This window comes from Nicotiana sylvestris, chromosome 11 (genome assembly GCF_000393655.2).
Source record: "Nicotiana sylvestris chromosome 11, ASM39365v2, whole genome shotgun sequence".
NCBI classification, from domain to species: Eukaryota; Viridiplantae; Streptophyta; class Magnoliopsida; order Solanales; family Solanaceae; genus Nicotiana; species Nicotiana sylvestris.
The window spans coordinates 104372640-104393337 of record NC_091067.1 but is presented as its reverse complement, the minus strand read 5'-3'; the positions used below and the strand labels follow the sequence as shown (position 1 = coordinate 104393337).

Genomic DNA, 20698 nt, shown 5'->3' with positions numbered 1-20698 from the left:
ACTTTGTAATAATTTAAACAATCAGTTGACAAGCCTCAACTGATGGGCAAACATGCTAAGACATGATATAAAAATGTGCCAACACTTTAGCTCATGATCAGCCATGGTTTTAATGTGGTTGTAACCGCCAACTTCTTGTCATGTGCCCAGCACACGTTTTGTAATTGTTGCTTTTGCACTGCATGTGCCTGTTTTGCCCAGCTTCTACACACCCAAGGCTGAAATTACGCCCAGCCTTGCCCTTTGACACTGCTCTGCCCCAGTGTCATGGCCACAGCTTGTCATCCACTGACTTAGCCGCACACGCCCATTGCCACAATTGCCCGCTTATGTCAAGTCTATTACATCCCACATTTTCGTATGCTAAAGTTTCGTCGTAAGTTAATCAACGTAAGCTAGAAAATAAAATTATTTTGAGATTATCAGTATTTCGCTATTTCAAACAAGTGATAAGTAAATTCGTGAAGGTACAAGGGTAAACAAATCAAAGAAAATGAGTTTCGTCAAAGTTCACATTTTGAGGCAAAATACGATCCAAGCTATAATACCCCGCATTTACGGACTAGTTCCATACAAGGTACCACATGACTATGATAATAAGGGGTATAAAGTGTGTTAAAAGTAATTAGTATTTTAAGAAGTTTGAGATGATTCCTAATTATGTAGATAATTGGGTTATTATTGGTTAATGGGGGATTAGCAAATTAATTAAGAAATTAATTCAGACACTATTGGATAAAAATTTATCACCAAAACGTGATAGCCCACAACATATGACTCTTATATCACTATTCAAGGTCATTCTTAGAGAGTTGGGTGGCTAACTAAGCCATGAAGTGGGGCCTACTCCCAAAGCTTAAGAAATCCTTTCTAAATCATTTTTGAATCTCTACAATGAGAAAGGAAGTTCAGCAACTCATTCAAAAATATTAGCAACGTGACTTTGCAACCAAAAATTATACGAGACTACGTAATTTTATTGCAAAGGGATTTTGCGATTTAGAGAGTACGGTACAATATTTCTCAAGAATATCATATGGATTCTTCCCTACTTCGATCTGCCGTTATGTGATTTGTCGCAATTGATGTGTGTTAGAGGGATTTTCAAGAGAATCGGCTCAGGTATGTTAAATCTATCCCTTATTTCTTTTTGGCATGATCTATACGACAAACGAAACGAGCAAATGCGCAATTTTCATAAATGACTCTATTCATAAATATACTAGAGATGCTTATGTTCTTGATTCCCTATGTGTCATATTATTCTATCATCTATTCATGGGTCTCAGAAAAATATGTAAGTTGAAAAAAAAGTTTACTTTATGATATTACTCAAAGTCATAATGGTCTTATGACACTCCAATATATTTTATTGACGTACTTCTCATGCATTGCATTCATGGGTATTGACCCATGACCAGATGGTGTTATATACGTGTATATATGTATATTATATGTATATGGGATATGGGAAGAGGTTACGGCGTTATATACGCACCACCACCTGATCAGCTGGTATACGTTGATGATTTTGCCCACAGTGGCTGAGATGATATAATGGAATGCCCTCAGAGGCTTGACAATGTTATGAACATATGTACCTATGCACGACATGACATTCATACACATATGCATGACACTATGAGTATTTCATGATTTACAGAGTTACTCAGACTTACATGTCGAGTCTTTTACTCCATGTTTTTTTCATGTCTATTATGTACTTATTTTCATTCCTTATAGACTCAGTACATTATTTCTACTAACGTCCCTTTTGCCTTGGGATATTGCGCTTCATGCTCGTAGGTCCCGATAGACAGGTCGAAAATCCTCCAAGTAGGCTATCAGTTTAGCGGAAGATGTTGGTGCGCTCAGTTTGTTCTGGAGTTACTTGTTTGGTCAGTATGATTTAGACGTGTATTGTTTGGTATGGCGGGGCCATGTCCCGACCTTTATGATAAGTATGTAATCTTAGAGGCTTGTAGATAGATGTCATCTATACAGATGCTTGTATGGCCTTGCCGGCCTATGTTTTGAGTTTACAAATGATCATGTTGGCCTTATAGGCCCGTATGTCACATGTATAAGTTTTATATCAGGTTGGGTCGTCCTATATTGAGCATTCCCCAATGTTTATTTTGGCTAGCCCATGTTGGCCTATTTGGCCCATTTGCCAATGAAAGTACAATAAGAAAGATATGTTATGTTGGTACTCGGTTAAGTAAGGTACCGGGTTATCGTTGCCTGCCCATAGGTTTGGGTCGTGAGAAAAGTGGTATCAGAGTAGTTCTGTCCTAGGGAGTCTATAAGTCGTGTCTAGTAGAGTCTTATTTATGGGTCTGTTGTGCATCGCACTCATAAGTAGGAGGCTACAGGGCATTTAGGACTGTCACTCTTTTTTCTTACTCTAGATCGTGTGATAGAGCTCAATTGTAAGACCTCAATTTCCTAACTCTATCTTATTCATAATATGATGATGCCTACATCCAAAAAGACGGTTGGTAAGAGATATAGCTGTGGAAGAGTTAAGTCTGAGGAACTCGACTTTTACATCATGCTTATGATGGATAAATATGAGGTATTCAGCAGATCATGTGTGTACTAAGACATGTAAGTTTCTAGATAAGAATCCCTTAGGCAAGAATGTATATCCGCTCTTACGGTAAAAAAAAGAATGAGAGAATCGGAAGACAGATACAAATTTCAACAAGTAAAAGAAGCAAGATGAAAAAGGGTACGAGGTACCCAGTTAGTGAAATGATCATTATTTATTTTTCAGGAAAAGAGATATAAGCATTTTGAGTTACCCTCAACAGTGACAAGACATATGTACAATCGGCCACACCCATCTCATTTATGCCCTATGGGGGCTAACAAAAGTAGTATAATAAAATGACGAATATTAGGATCCGACTGGGGTTAGAGTGATCCAAAATGGTGGATGGATTGTTTGTGTTAGTTGACATTTTCAAAGAATATTGTGAATGTGCTGATAGATCTCCTTGTGAGACACCCTGATGGTGCACTCTAAAATAGTACAGCTAGATATGAGTATTACCAAGATAGGCACTGGAAGCCTGGAAGAGATAAATATTACCTTTGTATGGCTCCCGTCCCTAGTAAAGAAAAATTGTAGGCAACCCGAAGAGCCAGTAGATAGAGCAAGGGGAGCTAAAAGCAAAAGAATTTCCTGTTGAAATTTTCAAAATAAAGTGACAGACAAAAATATTAACAGGAAATGAGAAGAGAGTTAATGAAGCGTTATGCGTAAGATGTGATACATGGAGGACAACAGTAGAAAAAAACTGATGGTATTATAGAATATATAGTCAAGTTAAGAAAAAGACGAGAGGAGCCAGACCATGAGACAACAAAAGAGTATAGACCATAAAGTCATATCCTCATTTCGAGAAATAAGTTCTTGACTCCAATGCAACTACCAGAATGGAGAGTTAATCCCCAGAGTAATAGAAATCGGTATGGGCTGGTGAAAAAGATAAAGTAAACATGAATTAGGGGCTATGTGATTTGATAATAGTCAGCATCATGAGGATTTTAGATTGCGTTCCGGCAATAATAGAATGGACCACAGAAGAAGATTCATGAGAAATTCAAAGAATGGTCATTCAGGAAGAGGCTTCCCTAAAGCAAGCAATGTGGGCAAAGTTAAGCTTAAAGGACTGTAGGTGCCAGTTACACTAGGTGTTTCCCTCGTGAGTAAGGAAATTTGTTATCCTTGGTACAGAAAAATTACTACAAGGCGAGTAAGGGTCATAGATGATGTGAAAGGATGCCAAAGATGAAGAGGTAAAACATCTATTGGTAGGTCATCGTAGCTCCAACTCTTAGTACTCCCCTAAAGGGGGGAATATGGAGTGATGTGGCATTAAGTCAAAATTAAGTGATTTCTAGTAATTATGGAATGGTAAAGGAAGAATGTGATAAAAATGAAAAAGGGACGAGGTTGCACTTATTGAAAGCCTGCAGATATGCTACGATTCCAGAACATTATGCAAACACGACGTCAAGGAAAGGAAGTAAGGGTCTCTGCCCGAGATGTTATTGATAGATAAGGAGTTAGTGCGAGACATAAGTTAAGACAAAGGAAATAACCCAAACAAGATTACGTGGAATATTAATATGAGAAGGGGCCAATGAGTAGTTAGTAGTTGATTAAGGAAGAGCCTAGGTATGGCTAGACAAGAGGATACAGACGAATCAGCAGATCATGCAAGATAAGCATAGTAAAACCCAATATAGTGAATTCAACCTCGTAGTAATGTCATTGTAATACTTGAGATAAATTCTTTTAGGAATTGGGGTAGTTAAAGGTACCGTATGAATGTTACAAGAATAAAAGAGAGTGCCACTGGAAAGACAATCAAAATATTAGTTCTGAGGCAACCCTACAAGCATAAGGGCGTGGAGATAAGTAACTACGAATAATTATAGGCAAGGAAGGACATCAAAAGGTTCGTAATAAGCTCACAGCTTTACAAGAGTCAGAGGGTCCTCCCTAAATACTACAATAAAAGACTAGCTGAGAAAGTAAGGAAGAAGGCTTCAACCTAAGCTCAGTGACCTAAGGAGGGAATGGTCTTATAACAACAGTCTCACAATAACATTGTATGCACTCCATAAGAAAATGGCACCTATCATGGCTAGTGAACGGAAAGTAAAATGAAAAGTGATATCCAAGATCATATAAGTTGTTTGGGAAATCCAATATGCGTGGGCACTAAGATAAGCTAAGTATGCACATAACAAGGGGGCAAAAAGACCATGAAAAGTAATATCTTATGTTTAAAGAAAGCTGAGAAGGAATGAAAGGAATTATTCGATCAATGATCTAGAGTTAGTTACGTTATGAACGCACTTAAGAGTTCGGAGTATTACCATACAACATATATGTTGACAATCATACAGTCGTAGAAGATTGTGGTATAAATTAAATGAAAGAATTGAGTCCAGGTCATAGACAAAAGATCAAATCATTAGAAGATTGAATCATGGATATTCCATAGCGTCCTTGAAGGGCTAAAGTAATAACTAACACAGGAGCTGCAGATCGGAAGATAGCTTAAGTCTACATAAAGGTTGATTAGAGGAAAGAGGAAACTAAAGAATTACATCACCCAAATAAATCAGGAGTTGATTATTGGACCCAGGAAATTATGGACATCGTGATTAAGAACATTGTAGAATCACTCTTAATATCAGAGGTGCAAGAGAGATAGTATAGTAGCCATATTGTATGATGGCTCTACGATAAAGTAAGTTAGAAGAGTACCAACCTCATAAGAAGTCTGTATGAAGCTCTCACCGAATCATGTAAAGAGGTGTAAGTATTATAATAGAAGCTCAACTTATGGATGTGAATTATACCTATATGGAAGGGAGGCCATGAAAGAGATAGAAGATATGATGCGAGACTTTAAAGTAAGTAAGGTAAAGGTGAACAACGTACGGGATACTCAAATGCAAAAGGTTGTGAATAGTCCGTACTTCGGATAGAAGGCTAGAAGCACGGGGATTCAATATCTAAGAATGATAACAGCATCGTCAGCGGCATATCTTCAAGCCTATGGTTTCTAGGTATAGAGAGATCTAGTTAAAAGAGTAAAGAAGAGTTTGAGAGGATGTGATGTTCCAAAATCACATAAGGAAATATGTGGTCCAAGCAAGTTGAAAGAAGGTTGTGAGTAGTATAAATGAAAATGTGTAGGTCACAAGCTAAAGTATGGTAAAGCGACAAGGTTTTAGGAAGACATGAGTAAGGGTAAGAAAGGTCAAGTGAGAAGGTGATAAAAATAGATAAGTCCTTAGGATTAAGCCCATGAAAACATGAGAGCTGGTGGTTTCCCTAAATTACAGAAAGCTCAGTATAGCTTGAATGAAACCAAAGGACTTTAAGAATAATAGCATTTAAAAAAAGATGGAATGTTGCACTGATAGTAGAATGAGGGTATAATTGTGATAAATGAAGGATGACGTTAGGACCTTTGATTGAGTGATTATTTGAAGGGATTTCATGAATTGCACGGGATTAAAATACCCATGTAAGGTGAATCACATTGGGATGCTATGAAATATGATTATGGAAGCATAGTATCGCCCCCAGGTGGATCAGTCTAATCATTTCGAATGTTCCTCAATGCGACGTGAGCCCTAGCGGCAGTGTTACATAAGACCTTAGTAACGATAAATCAAAGTAAAATTTATGGTATAATATGACCTACCCGGATGTAGTAAAGTCATATGGATGGATAAACGGATCGACGAAATAAGATATAGCAATACTCGTAAGTTCAACAAATTACCGAGCGAAGAACTTCAGCATACCTATAGATGCTTAGAGGGACATCCTGTCAAGCTCTGTATATATTCATAAAGTAAGGCATAGAGATTGGCTAAACGCTGGAGGAAAAAGGAGAGAAGAGTTGCATAGGTGCACTTACAAGGTTAGAATCGTACAGGCTGCATGAAAGAAGGTAGCAACAGTTACGAGATTGGAAGAATTCCGGCCACAAGTCGTGGCATGAGAAAGAGTCCTAAAGGGGGGAATGCCCTGGCCTTTGGATTTATTCACAGAACAATTGCCTAAATGGCAAGGAGAGTATTAAGGTATTCAAAAGAGCTATAAGTTATGAAAATGATAAGTGTATCAGTCAACATTCGAGGATGAATATTCCAAAGGGAGGAATGATGTTACATCCCGCATTTTCGTATGCTAAAGTTTCGTCGTAAGTTAATCGACGTAAGCTCGGAAATGAGATTATTTTGAGATTATTAGTATTTCGCTATTTCAAACAAGTGATAAGTAAATTCGTGAAGGTACAAGGGTAAGCAAATCAAAGAAAATGAGTTTCGTCAAAGTTGACATTTTGAGGTAAAATACGGTCCAAGCTATAATACCCTGTATATATGAACTAGTGTCATACAAGGTACCACATGACTATGATAGTAAGGGGTATAAAGTGTATTAAAAGTAAGTAGTATTTTAAGTAATTTGAGATAATTCCTAATTATGTGGACAATTGGGTAATTATTGGTTAATGAAAGATTAGCAAATTAATTAAGGAATTAATTAAGATACTACTGGATAAGAATTAATCACCAAAACATGACAGACCACAACATATGACTCTTATATTATTATTCAAGGTGTCATTCTTATAGAGTTGGGTGGACAACTAAGCCATGAAGTGGGGCCGACTCCCAAAGCTTAAGAAAACCTTTCTAAATAATTTTTGAATCTCTAAAATGAGAAAGGAAGTTCAGCAACTCAGTCAAAAATATTAGCAACGTGACTTTGCAGCCAAAAATCTTACGAGACTATGTAATTTTATAACAACGGGATTTTGCGATTCTAAGAGAGTACGGTACAATCTTTCTCAAGAATATCATACGGATTCTTCCCTAGTTCGATCCGCCGTTATGTGATTTGTTGCAATTGATGTGTGTTAGAGGTATTTTCAAGAGAATTGGCTTAGGTATGCTAAGCATATCCCTTATTTCTTTTTGGCATGATTTATACGACAAAAGAAATGAGCAAATGCGCAATTTTCATAAATGACTCTATTCATAGAAATATTAGAGATGCTTATGTTCTTGATTCTCCATGTGTCATATTATTTATCATCTATTCATGGGTCTCACAAAAATATGTAAGTTGAAAAAAAAAGTTTACTTTATGATATTACTCAAAGGCATAATTGTCGTATTACACTCCAAAAGATTTTATTGACGTACTTCTCATGCATTGCATTCATGTACATTGACCCATGACCAGATGGCGTTATATACGTGTGTGTGTGTGTGTATATATATGGGATATGGGAAAAGGTTACGACATTATATATGCACCACCACCTAATCAACTGGTATACGTTGATGATTTTGCCTACAGTGACCGAGATCATGTGATGGGATGCCCTCAGAGGCTTGATCATGTTATGAAAACATGTACCTATGCACGACATGACATTCATACGCATATGCATGACACTATGAGTATTTCATGATTTACAGAGTTACTCAGACTTACATGTCGAGTCTTTTACTCCATGTTTCTCTCGTGTCTATATTTACTTATTTTCATTCCTTATATACTCGGTACATTATTTGTACAGACGTCCCTTTTACTTGGGGATACTATGCTTCATGCCCGCAAGTCCCGATAGACAGGTCGAGAATTTTCCAAGTAGGCTATCAGCTCAGCAAAAGATGTTGGTGCGCTCTGTTTGCTCCGGAGTTGCTTGTTTGGTCAATATGATCTAGACGTGTATTGTTTAGTATGGCGGGGTCCTGTCCCGACCTTTATGATAAGTATGTACTCTTACAGGCTTGTAGACAGATATCATATATACGGATGCTTGTATGGCCTTGCCGGATATTACGCCCCGCAATATTACGTCAATATTACGTCTTGAGGTATTATATTATGATGATGTTACGCTTCGAAGTATTAAATTACGATGATGTTGCACCATGTAGTATTATACGTTGAATTTGTCATAAGGTAATTGACATTAGTCCAAGAAAAAAGATTATTTGGAGATTATAAGGATTGTGTTATTTTAAATAAATGATGAGTAAATTCGTGAAGGTGAGAGGGGAAGCAAGTCAAAGAAAATAAATTTTTCGTCCAAGTTCGGCATATTGGGATAAAATACAGGTTGAGCGTTAATACCCGATATTTATGGACTAGTGTCATACAAGGTACTACATGACCATGATAGTAAGGTGTACAAGGTATGTTAAAAGCGAGTAGTATTTTAAGTAAATTGAGATAATTCTTAATTATGAGGGTAATTGGTTAATTACCGGGTAATGGAACATTACCTAATTATTTGGGGATATATTGGATAAGAATTACATCCACCAACGTGGCTGCACATCAAAGCCAACAAAGTCACAAAAATGTGACTCTTAAAGTCCACATATAGGTGGCACATTTAGAATAATAGTTGGTCAACTCATCCACAAGTGGGGGGCCCACAAATCTCCAAGATAAAGAGATTATTAGACACAATTCAAGAGAAAAAAGCTTATGGATGGGACTGCCGTGAAACCTTGCAACAATTAATAAGGTGATTGTTATCTTACTAGTGGTCACGGCAAAGAGGGCATAGGTGATTTAATTGCAAGGAGCTTTGCACTTTCAAGTATTCTTTCATGGTTATTTGGAGCTTTACTTGTGGAGCCAAAGATTTAGTAGTACAAAAATGCGGATGAAGATTATGACAAAGTGCGAAGCTACAACAAAATTCCATACGAGATTACGTAATGTTATAGCAATAGGATTTTGCGATTCTAAAGGAGTACGGTGCAATCGTTCTCAAGAATATCATATGGATTTTTCCCTACTTCGATCTGTCGTTATATGTTGTCGCAAGTGACGTGTGTTAGAGGAATCGTCAAGAGGATCGGCTCAGGTATGTTAAGGCTATCCCTTCTTTCTTTTGGCATGATCCATACGACACAAACGAAATGTGCAAATGCACAATTTCCATACATGACTCTATTCATAGAAATATCAGAGATGCATATGTTCTTGATTCCTCATGTGTCATATGATTCTATCATCTATTCATGGGTCTCAGAAAAATACGTAAGTTGAAAAAAAAAGTTTACTTCATGATACTACTCAATGCATAATGGTCTTGTGACATTCCAAAAGATTTTATTGACGTACTTTTCATGCATTGCATTCATTTACATTGACCCGTGACCAGATGGTGTTATATATGCGTATATATGTATATTATATGTATATGGGATATGGAAAAAGGTTATGGCGTTATATACGCACCATCACCTGATCAACTGGTATACATTGATGATTTGCCCACAGTGGCTGAGATGATATTATGGGATGTCCTCAAAGGCTTGATGATGTTATGAACGCATATACCATGCATGGTATGACATTTATACGCATATGCACGATATTATAATATTAAACGATTCACAGAGTTATTCACATATACATGTTGAGTTTTTTACTCCATGTTTCTCTCATGTCTACTAGTTACTGATTTTCATTCCTTACATACTCGGTACATTATTTGTATTGACGTCCCTTTTGCTTGGGGATGCTGCGTTTCATGCCCGCAGGTCCTGATAGATAGGTCGAGAGTCCTCCAAGTAGGCTATCAGCTCAGTGGAAGGTGTTGGTGCGCTCCATTTGCTCCGGAGTTGCTTCTTTGCTCAGTATGATTAGTACATGTATTGATTGGTATGGCGGGACCCTATCGCGACCTTTATGATATTATGTATTCTTATAGGCTTGTAGACAGATGTCAGGTATACGGATAGTTGTATCGCCTTGTCGGCCTATGTTTCGAGTATACAAAAAAAGTCATGCCGGCCTTATTGGCACGTACTTCATATGTATAAGTTTTTATTCCCTCATGCTTTACTCCGGTTCATTTACTTATGATAGAATGATATGAAAGATGCGTTATGTAGGTACTCGGTTGAGTAAGGTACCGGGTGCCCGTCGGGCCTATTGGTTTGAGTCGTGACACCGGCCTATGTTTTGAGTTTACAAATAATCATGTTGGCCTTATAGGCCCGTACGTCACATGTATAAGTTTTTATATCAGGTTGGTTCGTCCTATATTAAGTATTCCCCAATGTTTATTCTGGCTAGCCCATGACGACCCGTTTGGCCCATTTGCCAATGAAAGTACAATAAGAAAGATATGTTATGTTGGTACTCGGTTAAGTAGGGTACCGGGGCCCGTTGCGGCCCATAGGTTTGGGTCGTGACAAAGCCGCCCTCAGCTTGATCAAATCTGCCCGCATCAATTGTCATTGCTTGTCCCGCATTGCCTTGCCTTGTATTGCCATGTCTTTGCCCCTGCTTTGACATGGTTTTGCCTTATCATTGTTATGCCAACCTGCACGTCCAAGTGAAATGCGTCTTGCCTCCGTTTAAGGTGCGTTTGTCAACCCCGCATAGTCCGTCATGCCGAGCTGCCTATCATTATGTTGCCCCATTTTTCAGATTGTTTACCAAGCCATCATAAAAATCCTTGTCACAACCCACACCTGCCGTGGAACTTTGTCAAGGGGCTAACAGCGTGACACCCCCTCTTCTCTACGTAGATCCGCCCCTGACTGCAAGTGGATAGTGCATCCACCGAGTATAGCCCAATGTTGGACTTCTTCTATTTTCCTCAGGTTCACTCATTACTTGTTCTTTATGTACTTTGTTTTAAAATTAAAATCATCACTGAGTTTTGTAAGTTAAGCGCTTAATGTTTTGGTAATATAAGTGCGATTCTGACACTGTTGCAGAAAAAATAAAATAAAAACTGCTAGTTCCTATGGTTTTAAACTTCCATTATAGTATAGAAACTCCGAAATATTCCTTCTTCAATGAGCTTCAAGTCTTACAATAAACAAGCAGAAACAAAGGATGTCTCATTCATACAAAAATGATCCAATACCATCGTAGAGCAAACACCCAAAAAAAGATATGATCAAAACAAACAAGCTCATATTCTGTGTGTGTGTGTGTTCTCTTTTCAAGCATTCACATTAGCCTACAGACTTGAGATCAGGTTACAGTGTTGTATGGCAAACAAACACGCTGTTCAAATCTAGAATGAAGAATCAAGATGCAGACATCAGAGAGAGCTGTGAGATATTCAGAGAAGAAATTTGTTTCTGTATTGCAAATTTCACTAACCCAAGCAATCTAATTGAGCCATTTATACTACTGACTAAGATTTTTCTCCTAACTAATCTGTAACTAACTTCTAACCAAGTAATTCATTTAGTAACACCCCCCCTAAAATATCTTCAGCTGTACAAGCACATCTTGTACTTCAAGCTGCACAATTTGTACTTTCAACACATGCAACGAAATAGAACTACTTCCTCAAACTTCTAGATGTTAGGGAATTACCAAATCTCATTATAAATACAGAAACTTATAACAACAGTGTGAATCTACAACTATCTCATTGATGCATAATTTTATATCAGCATCTTCCTTCTGAAGTGAGCATCAAATCAATCTATTAAATTTCAATATGCTAGAACAGCTCACTTGTGTTACATTAAGCTCCATAAAAAGTGAGTTCTACATGTTCTACTTCTCTCACAAAGTTATTAGCATATGTCAATTTAACTGTAATTATCCGCTAACTACCAACTACCAAGAAGTAAACGAAAATGCATGCTTTCCATGGACTTTGATATTCTCCACAATTTTGTACTCCTTTCTCCCTACGGATAGGTTACTTTTGGGATATTTACAGAAAGATTTTAATATAGAACTATCTAAGCCACTTGTTGTGGTCTTATAGAAGCTTTAAATAGTTACAAGGTGAAGAAGCCTGCATCTAATGAGAAAAGCAAAATAGATATACTTACGGCGAATACAAAAATGCCATCATACATCAGAAGCAACAGAAGACTCAATTGCTGTACATTAGGATACCCTAGCAAAATGTTGCCTTTCACCCTATCTGAGTTGCACTGATAGAACAATTAAGCTCCTCTGGAAAGTCAGAAAATTACTGGCAGCTCGCGTAGTTACACCTTCCATTTGACTAGCTAGTTTGGAGGCTATGAAGCAGGGGGAGAATGCTGGATGTTCCCGAAGGCTATTGGCGTTAAAGGAGGTGAAGCCATATCTTCCAGTGGCTTAGAAACATGGAAAGCTGTTTCTATCTGGCCCCTAGATGGTATGGAGTAACTACGAGGAAGAGCTGGAGGTGTTGGTAGTGTAGAAGCAGCTGAAGACACTGCTGCTTTATTTGTGGAAGAAAGCTCCTGGACTTTTGACACCAAAGGTCCTGAATGAGCAATCTGACGTGGGGGTCTTTTGGAGGCTAAATTAGCTGGTGGTCTAGGTAGTTCATGTAACTCACTTATTTTAGGTGATGACATGAGAGGAGGAGAAGTACGTGAAGATAATTTAGGGGCCGATGAAGGTTCAGGCGTTGAAGTATGCAAGAAAGGCAGAGAAAAATGCTGAGGGTATCCAGTTGAAGCAATTGGACTACCAGCAGAAACAACAGGCTTCTTTGGCCACGGCTTCGCGGTCAAAGGACCAGAAAAAGCTTGTCTCTTGACCTTTTTAGCATTGGACCAATCATGCTGCAAAGATGAGAGGCCTTCTGACAGTGGAGGGGGCAGCGGACCAGATTTTGCATAATTGTTGCTCTCTGTGAGAACTGATTGTGTATTCAAGGTGATAGGTCCAGATAACTTCTCATATCCCACAAGCTTTTCATGTTTGAACTGATCCAAAGGGGACGAATGCCATGAGTGAAGTACACTAGCAGTCTGGCCAGTTCGCCTTGTTTGAGGGTGTACGCTATATGATTTTACTGAATCTGTAGTTTTTGCCTCAACTGGTGTGGGTAAAACATATGGTTGAAACTTGTTTGAGAGTGACGAAGTCATTCGTGTGGCACCCCCCTCAGCAGGATCTTGTTTCCTCCCAGACAAAAGTGGTGCTGACTTGGTGCTGTTAACATCCCTGAAGAAGGAAAAAGAGTTTCCACCATGACTCTTATTGAGATTTTCCTATAGAAACCCATAGAAGAAATATTATTAATCTCCAGAAAGTGACAGGTTGGCTTCAGCAATCTCATACGAGAGGAGAAACCATAATAAATTAAACTGAGAAAGACAGAATTCGTCATTTGTTTTTATCTAAAAAGATGAAGGCCCCAATTCATTTTTTGATAAGATGAAAGAGAATAGATCGATGCAGAGCTCCAAGAAAGGATATGATCTCATAAAGGAGGTCAGTGAAGATAAAGTATAGTACCTTTGATGCACCCTTTGTAGCAGCTTCAGGAACTGTAACCTCCACCTTATCCAACTGCATAAACGTCATGTTGTCAACAACCACTTCATCATTGAAAGTATTGCACGGTGCATGTATCATTATAGTAACTAAATGTAAAATAAATGATTCAACGAGGATAGTATACAAGCAGATGATACAAACAATGAACTACTGTACAGAATGAAGAATAGTCTTTATTCATCGCATCAACACCAGTGTCTGAGGTTTAATCCTGGTATGGCTTCAATTGATACGAGTAATGTGCATAAAAGAGGCTCTCCACAAATTGATTTCAAGATATGATTGAGAGCTAGCAACAAGAATCAAATATTCTACATGACGAATGATTATTGGTAGTTTCCAACCTCCCATTCCAAAAAATGTATAATCTACTCTAGGAATTTTACTTATTTATTAAAAAATGCAATACTGCATCAATATCACTACAGAACACTAATTTCTTGAACTAAAATATTATTTGAAAACCCTTTAAAAGTTTACAGTCAAATGGAATGTTATTGAAGATCAAAATTCAAATTAGGTTTAACAAAATGTAATGGGGGTAATCTATCCAGACAGAAACCAACAAGATTTCTTCCTCCTATGTATCTTAAAATTACTGATACGGCAATTAATATGATCACTCACCTGCAAGGGTATAATCAATTTTCTCCCCCTCTCCGAGAGACATGTACACAGATCATCCACAGTTCATAACTACCACTATTAAAATAAAGAGAACAATTTCATGAAGTTCCACATCAATTCCAAAAAAGGACAAAAACATACCTCCATTGAATGGGTTGATGGATTAACCTGGTCATTCTGTCCATAGTCAAAACTCAGTTCACCATCATCAAGTGACTCAGATCCGTCATCAGAGTCATCGTCGTAATCATTTTCATCATCATCATCATCATTGCCAGCATCATCTCCATCATCTTCTTCAAGCCCATGGAAGTGATAATCAATATGATGCAGTTCCGTCACCAATTTGACATGTGGCTCAATCTCCTCAAGAGACTTGACGGCTTTCTTGAAGAAAGACAACTGATTAAACAAACAAGCCAAAGCTCATGAACAACCACCCTAAATAAGGGGCAAGCATATGCTTTGATTCACTATGAAACTCAAGGGATTTCATTAACACCAAAGGAAAAAAGAACCTGAGCAGCATGGTGTCGAGCTGCCTGTGTTAAAAGGCTGCGGGATTGTCCTTGCTTGAGGGACTTCATACGGAATACAAAAACAGTGGCCCCCTCATCATATTCTTCATAAGCTGCTTGCAGCTGGTGAGATGAAATACATTCTCCTTTAGCGCCTTTTATCCTGCCTTTATCTCTGTATTTTTGCACCATCTGCTCATAAACTTCTCTGAAGAAGAAGAGAGAGTGAGAAGACACTCTCACAAAGGGAAAAGCTAAACATAAGATTAAAAGTGATCTAGTTTTACCTCTTGTTATCACATTGCAGCTTCATCTCCTTCACAAAGAGGGGAAAAAACATCAACAGTCAAAGTTCGGAAGACTTTTAAGCATAAGAAAAATGCAACAATATCTATTCAACAGATAAATTATGTTTCTAATTGTGAAAGCCTAGTCCCAGTAGTTACTATCTACCATCAAAGGGAAGACAAAATGATAATTTATCCTTGTGAATTTTGGTAATCATCAGACTCCCTAGTCTTCATATTGCAGAAAGCATGTATTCAGGGTAGAAGTCTGTATAAGTAGCAAGAGTTTTGCACTTTGTTTTCATCTAGTAAAATAAAATTTCCATAAAACAGGTACCCGAGGTCAGACAAGCAAAAGTACCAAGACAATGGGGAGGTGCGGCAAACTAAAAACAAAGCACCATAAACTTTTTCCTTTTCTAAGAGAACACTGAAGCTCTAGAAAAATGCAGATAGAAGCATAAGAAGAATAATACATTGTCAGTCAATAACACAATCTGCAGGTGTAGCCCATAGCTAGAGTTGCTTTATCCAGATGACTAACCTCAACTATGCGCAGTTCGTTGAGAAGGGATTCTGAGGGGACTGCGATTGTCCTGATAATATGTGATCGCTGATAAGAGAACAGAAATACTCATCAAAATAGGGTACTTTCAAGAACTTTAAAAAAAATCAATTCAAATTAAGCACTCACATAGTTATCTACAAGTCTCTGAAGCTGAAACTGCATTTTACCCAGCATTAGCAATACCTTACCTGTTCATATGAAACAAGCTCAATTTTAACAATCCAAATTGAAAATAGAAAAAAGAAGGAGGGGAGGGGGGGGAGGTGTTAAGGAGAATTGCAGCTGATCTCTTAGCAAGGCAGTATAAAGACTAAAGTAACAGTATAATGAGTTCTAACAATCCAAAGATGTGCACATTATGATTTAAGAACAAAAGAAACCACAATTAACAAAATCTATTTCTTTTGATTTGGCAACTAACAAGATCAGCTATCATGCAATGAGGACCTTCAACAGAGCGGACATCATAGAACTTTTATTTTGGGGTATTTTATTTGATAACTATTTATTAATTTTGTAGATCTGATTCAAATAAGTAAGAATCCCCTGTCTAATAGTTTATGCTTTAGATGAGGCGATTTAACAATTCAACATGGTACTGATGCATGCAACAACTCTAGGTTCAAGTTTCAGCAACATCCGTAATAAAGAGATACTTCAATTGTTCAACGTGCTTGGCCTAAGGAAAAGAATTACAACCACATGTGAATGATTGTATTCATAACATAAATAAATAAAAATGTCCTCTCTATAACAGCTTAAAACTTAGTTGAGTTATGCTTGTAAAATAATATTAGTCGAGTTGGTCATACAATTGATCAATAAACATAATAATGCTTCATACTCACCGCTTTCTTCATCATCATTCAATGCTGTTTTCTCAAGAAGACAATCGCCCATTTCTCGCAATGATTCAGAAAATTCTGAAAATAGACTCTCAATTAAATACAATTGAACCAAAAAGTTATCCAAATCCAACGGGTAAGAAACAAATCGAAAGCCGAGGATAATCCTTGCTAATTAATAATAAACACATCTGTATGCGCACTAAGCTACAATAAACATGGATATTACGTTAAACCAGTAAAGTTCCATGTGTAAAACACATTATAATGTTAATGTGATAACTGATGGAAGTACACAGAAACTGAGCTTCTTAAGCTAATTTGTTTTCTTTTGACAGCCCAAAGAATAAAATATGCATTCAAGCTTGCAAGTATAATCCGTTTTTTGAAAAGTTCAGCCAAGCAAGATTAAAATTAGATTGGTTTGATGGATAAAACGGCATTTAGTTAGGCTTCCCTTTGCTAAGTTATTTCATAATTTTTCAGGGCCTGCACGTCCTTGGCTCCTTGCAGTAACTCATTAGCCATTCAAGTCTTCAATTTCTTATATGTAATTCTCTTGCTTCTTTATTTGATTCATTAAAGCCTGTGTTAACTAATAACTTCTTTTTTTATAAGTAACTTTGTTAACCAATAACTCTTTTCTAATTCGGCTGAATGAGTTGCAATAACACTTCAAGGAGCGCCGAAACGGAAGATGAGGTCACCAATGTGTTCCCCTGGAGCTAAATGCTTGAACTTATCGCAGATGCAAAATGAAACATACGTCTCTGCTTGGAGTATTTTATGTTTACAGCGGCTCTATCTAGGTCATATAAAGAGGTGAAAAAAAGTTAGGCATAAGTATGCTTCTAGACCATCAATTATTCCCAAAATTTCTGTTTAGTTCTCCTGATTTCACAAAGTTAACAAACTTTTTAACAGCTAAAGTGAACACACCTGTTATGCTAAGTGTAGGTTATATTGATACTTATACTCCACTTAGCCCAACACATGGGTAGTCACAAGATTTAACAGTTAAAATATCACCATGTTTGTGGGAATTCGTGATTGGTGAGATCAAAAGCATACATTTCTATCAGTTGAATGTTAATTTTGTCTAGTCAATTCATTAACAAACTGAGCTTAGTCAAACATCACAAGGACCAGAATTGGAATTTGTCAAATGTGAGGAACCCAAAGTGCAACTATCCCAAACAGCTACGAGAAGTACCAAAGAGAACATAATTATTAACAAGAAGAACATTAACTAACTTTATTCAGTTTAAAAGAGTCATAATATAGATCAATCACGTAAGGGGAGAAATTCTCAAAGGCCTCTTATCAAAAAGGAAGGGCAGGGAGCCAGGGACCATTGTCATGTTATATGACCACCACAATGTTTAAAGATAATGTACAAATGATGGAAATATGCACGCTGACATAGACAACAACATCATAGATAAGTGGAGAAGGGTAGAGGGTGGGCCCATTATCCACCAAGTTTCGGACTATGTGCCAACTAGCTATTTCGGGGATTTCTCGATTATCAAAAAAAATATGAAAATATTCATAAAAAGGTACTACAAGTTGAAGCTACTTCAAGAAGATAATTCAGATACTATCTGATAGTAAAGTTACTCCAAAAGATAACATGCACTAGTCAGAAGCTAGAGGGAAGAAAATGGCGATAAATTACCATATGCACCATTTGCAGTTGCAGCAGCTGCAGAAAGTAACCTATCGTAGCAATCTTTCATTTCTTCCATATCCTAAGAGAAGAAAGCAGCTGTTAAAGACCAAACTGTAATAAATTTAACCAGAAAATTTGACAAGATACTTCTCATAGCTCTCAAGTCTCATCTATAGATAAATAAAGTGAAGATCTTTGATAAATAAGTGAAGATTAGAACTGGGGGTTACGACATCAAATATTTATAGTTGATTCCCGAGTCAAATGACCTACAAACAGTGCTGGCATTTTGAAGGAGACCTCAAGTGGTAGAGAATGAAGGTTTTACTTACATCCCACCATTCACTACAACATACAATGTTTTTCTTATAGTGTATGCTAAAAGCCTAAAACAATTCGCAACATTGCAGCATGTGATGAACATTAATTCATTACTTCTTGAGGGTTCACTATGAGAATAGGACCTACACATGCCCAAGTTTACACCCCCTCAGATTACTGCACTGAGAACCTTGTTTTAAGCTAGACTAGTAACACATACCGGGGCTCAAAATTAATTATTTTAATGCAAAAGTATTAGTATGTTATTTTTTATTCGTAGATTGTTATTACTACCTAACGTATAATTGTTATCTTGGCTTCGGTCTTCTCCTTTTATCTTCTTGTTGTTACTACTTACTGCCTTCACTTCCTTTCATCCTTTCTTTAGCCGAGGGTCTATCGGAAACAGCTTCTCTGCCCTTCAAAGGTAGGGGTAAGGCTGCGTACATCTTTATCCTACCCAGGCCCCACTTGTGGGAATTCACTGGGTTTGTTGTTATTGTAATGCAAACAAAAGGTAACATTCTTTTATATTAGCAGGGTCTCCCATGTTCTTACAAGAATGACAATTTGTTCACAGAAAATATTATGAAGAAGCAAAGTCACGACAGACATTTTTAATAACAATGGTGTCAGGGCTAGCCTCAGGAAACCTTAACTAATCCACGGGTACCTACTGCTTCTACCAACATGGGTACCCATCTACCCGGTAACTCTCTCCACTAAGACCTAGGTAAATGGGAAGAATGCACTTCGTTTCGAAACAAACGTTTCCTTATAGCACAAATCCAAATCTCAATTGTGAAGTTCGTGTTCCAAATAATGCCTCCATTAGAACAAAATACCTTAGCACATCATCAATTAATCAACGTTCTCATAACAAACCAATCAATTAATCAACTGCAACTCACTTCCAAACTAGTTGGAGTCCGTTATATATAAATCTTCGATATTTGAGGTGGCTAGAGTTACACGGTACCTATACTTGTTCGATAGCAGATAGCAGGTACCAACGGAATAGTCAAAGTATCCTCAAACTGCTCGGACACAACCATCATAAAAAAAATCCTCCAAATTCATTCATTTCTGTTCGAACCCACATCATTCAACAAGAAAACTAATGGGGTTGACTTTTTTTTCAATGCATCTGGGATTTATTAACCAAAATCAATAATCAATTCAGGGAAAATAAATACATAAAGAAACAAATGGGGAAAAAACCTGAGCAGCCAAAGCGAGCTCGTCAGATGGCTGGCGAAGCCTCCGTTCTTTTTTATCATGTCGAAGATTAGCCAATCCTCGTAATTTCTTCAGCGATGTCTTCATTTTTTTTTAGAGAAAACCAAGTGTTGTGGAACCAAATAATATAAACATGAAGATGCAAAAAGGAAAGACGTGTTGAATAATATACTGGGAAATTGTTGTTAAAATGAAAAAAAAAAACTAAATGGGAGAGAGAAGGAGATAGAGCGTGTCACAAATTGGTCAAAAACAACAATGAATGACTTCTTTTTGCAAGTATATGGTTTTTGTGGTTTACGTCAAAAGCGGTTTTGGAAAATTTTGAATATGATCGGAATATCACCTCCTTTTATTTTTAATATTTTATAACATTGATGTTCAAATTAAATTATTCTTTTGGACATTGCCATATTATATTAATTAATGTAGGTATTGGTAACTTTATCCGCCAAAAATGCTTTCTTCGTTTTTATTATATATATATATGACAATAATTGACTAAACAAAAAATTTGGACTTTTGAGACATAAAAATATAGAAAAAGTATCAGAATTATTTTAATTATTATAATAATTACTTACTCAATCCTATTTTATGTGGTACAATCAAAGTAAAAAATAAGAATACTCTTGAAATTTATTGTCTAAAGCAAAACATAAGTATTAGCGTGAATAGATTATTTCAATGAGAGTAAATTAAAAAATTAAAGTAACATTATTTTCAATATATATATATATATATATATCTTTTAGGATAGACTAAAAATGAAAATGCATAC

The 20698-nt window shown here is 37.0% G+C and overlaps 1 protein-coding gene across 1 annotated transcript; it reads right to left on the bottom strand.

Annotated features, from left to right (window-relative positions):
- Nucleotides 1–12016: 12016 nt before the first annotated feature.
- On the bottom strand, nt 12017–20175 carry LOC104239291 (uncharacterized protein At2g33490). Its single transcript, XM_009793895.2, has 10 exons — nt 19900–20175; nt 18364–18436; nt 16689–16763; nt 15967–16028; nt 15817–15885; nt 15273–15301; nt 14986–15193; nt 14609–14869; nt 13799–13852; nt 12017–13551 (listed from the first exon to the last, which is right to left on the bottom strand). Exons 1-10 carry the CDS (start codon nt 20002–20004, stop codon nt 12586–12588), a joined length of 1902 nt encoding a protein of 633 aa, XP_009792197.1. The 5' UTR covers nt 20005–20175; the 3' UTR covers nt 12017–12585.
- Nucleotides 20176–20698: the final 523 nt, after the last annotated feature.

What these genes read in the sequence shown, in the direction of transcription:
- LOC104239291 (XM_009793895.2), bottom strand. Translation starts at nt 20,004, where the DNA reads ATGAAGACATCGCTGAAGAAATTACGAGGATTGGCTAATCTTCGACAT. An exon ending in AGCTCGCTTTGGCTGCTCAG is followed by an intron (nt 18,437 to 19,899) that starts GTTTTTTCCCCA and finishes TTCTTCTCTTAG; the next exon opens with GATATGGAAGAAATGAAAGA. An exon ending in GAATGATGATGAAGAAAGCG is followed by an intron (nt 16,029 to 16,688) that starts GTGAGTATGAAG and finishes TCATATGAACAG; the next exon opens with GTAAGGTATTGCTAATGCTG.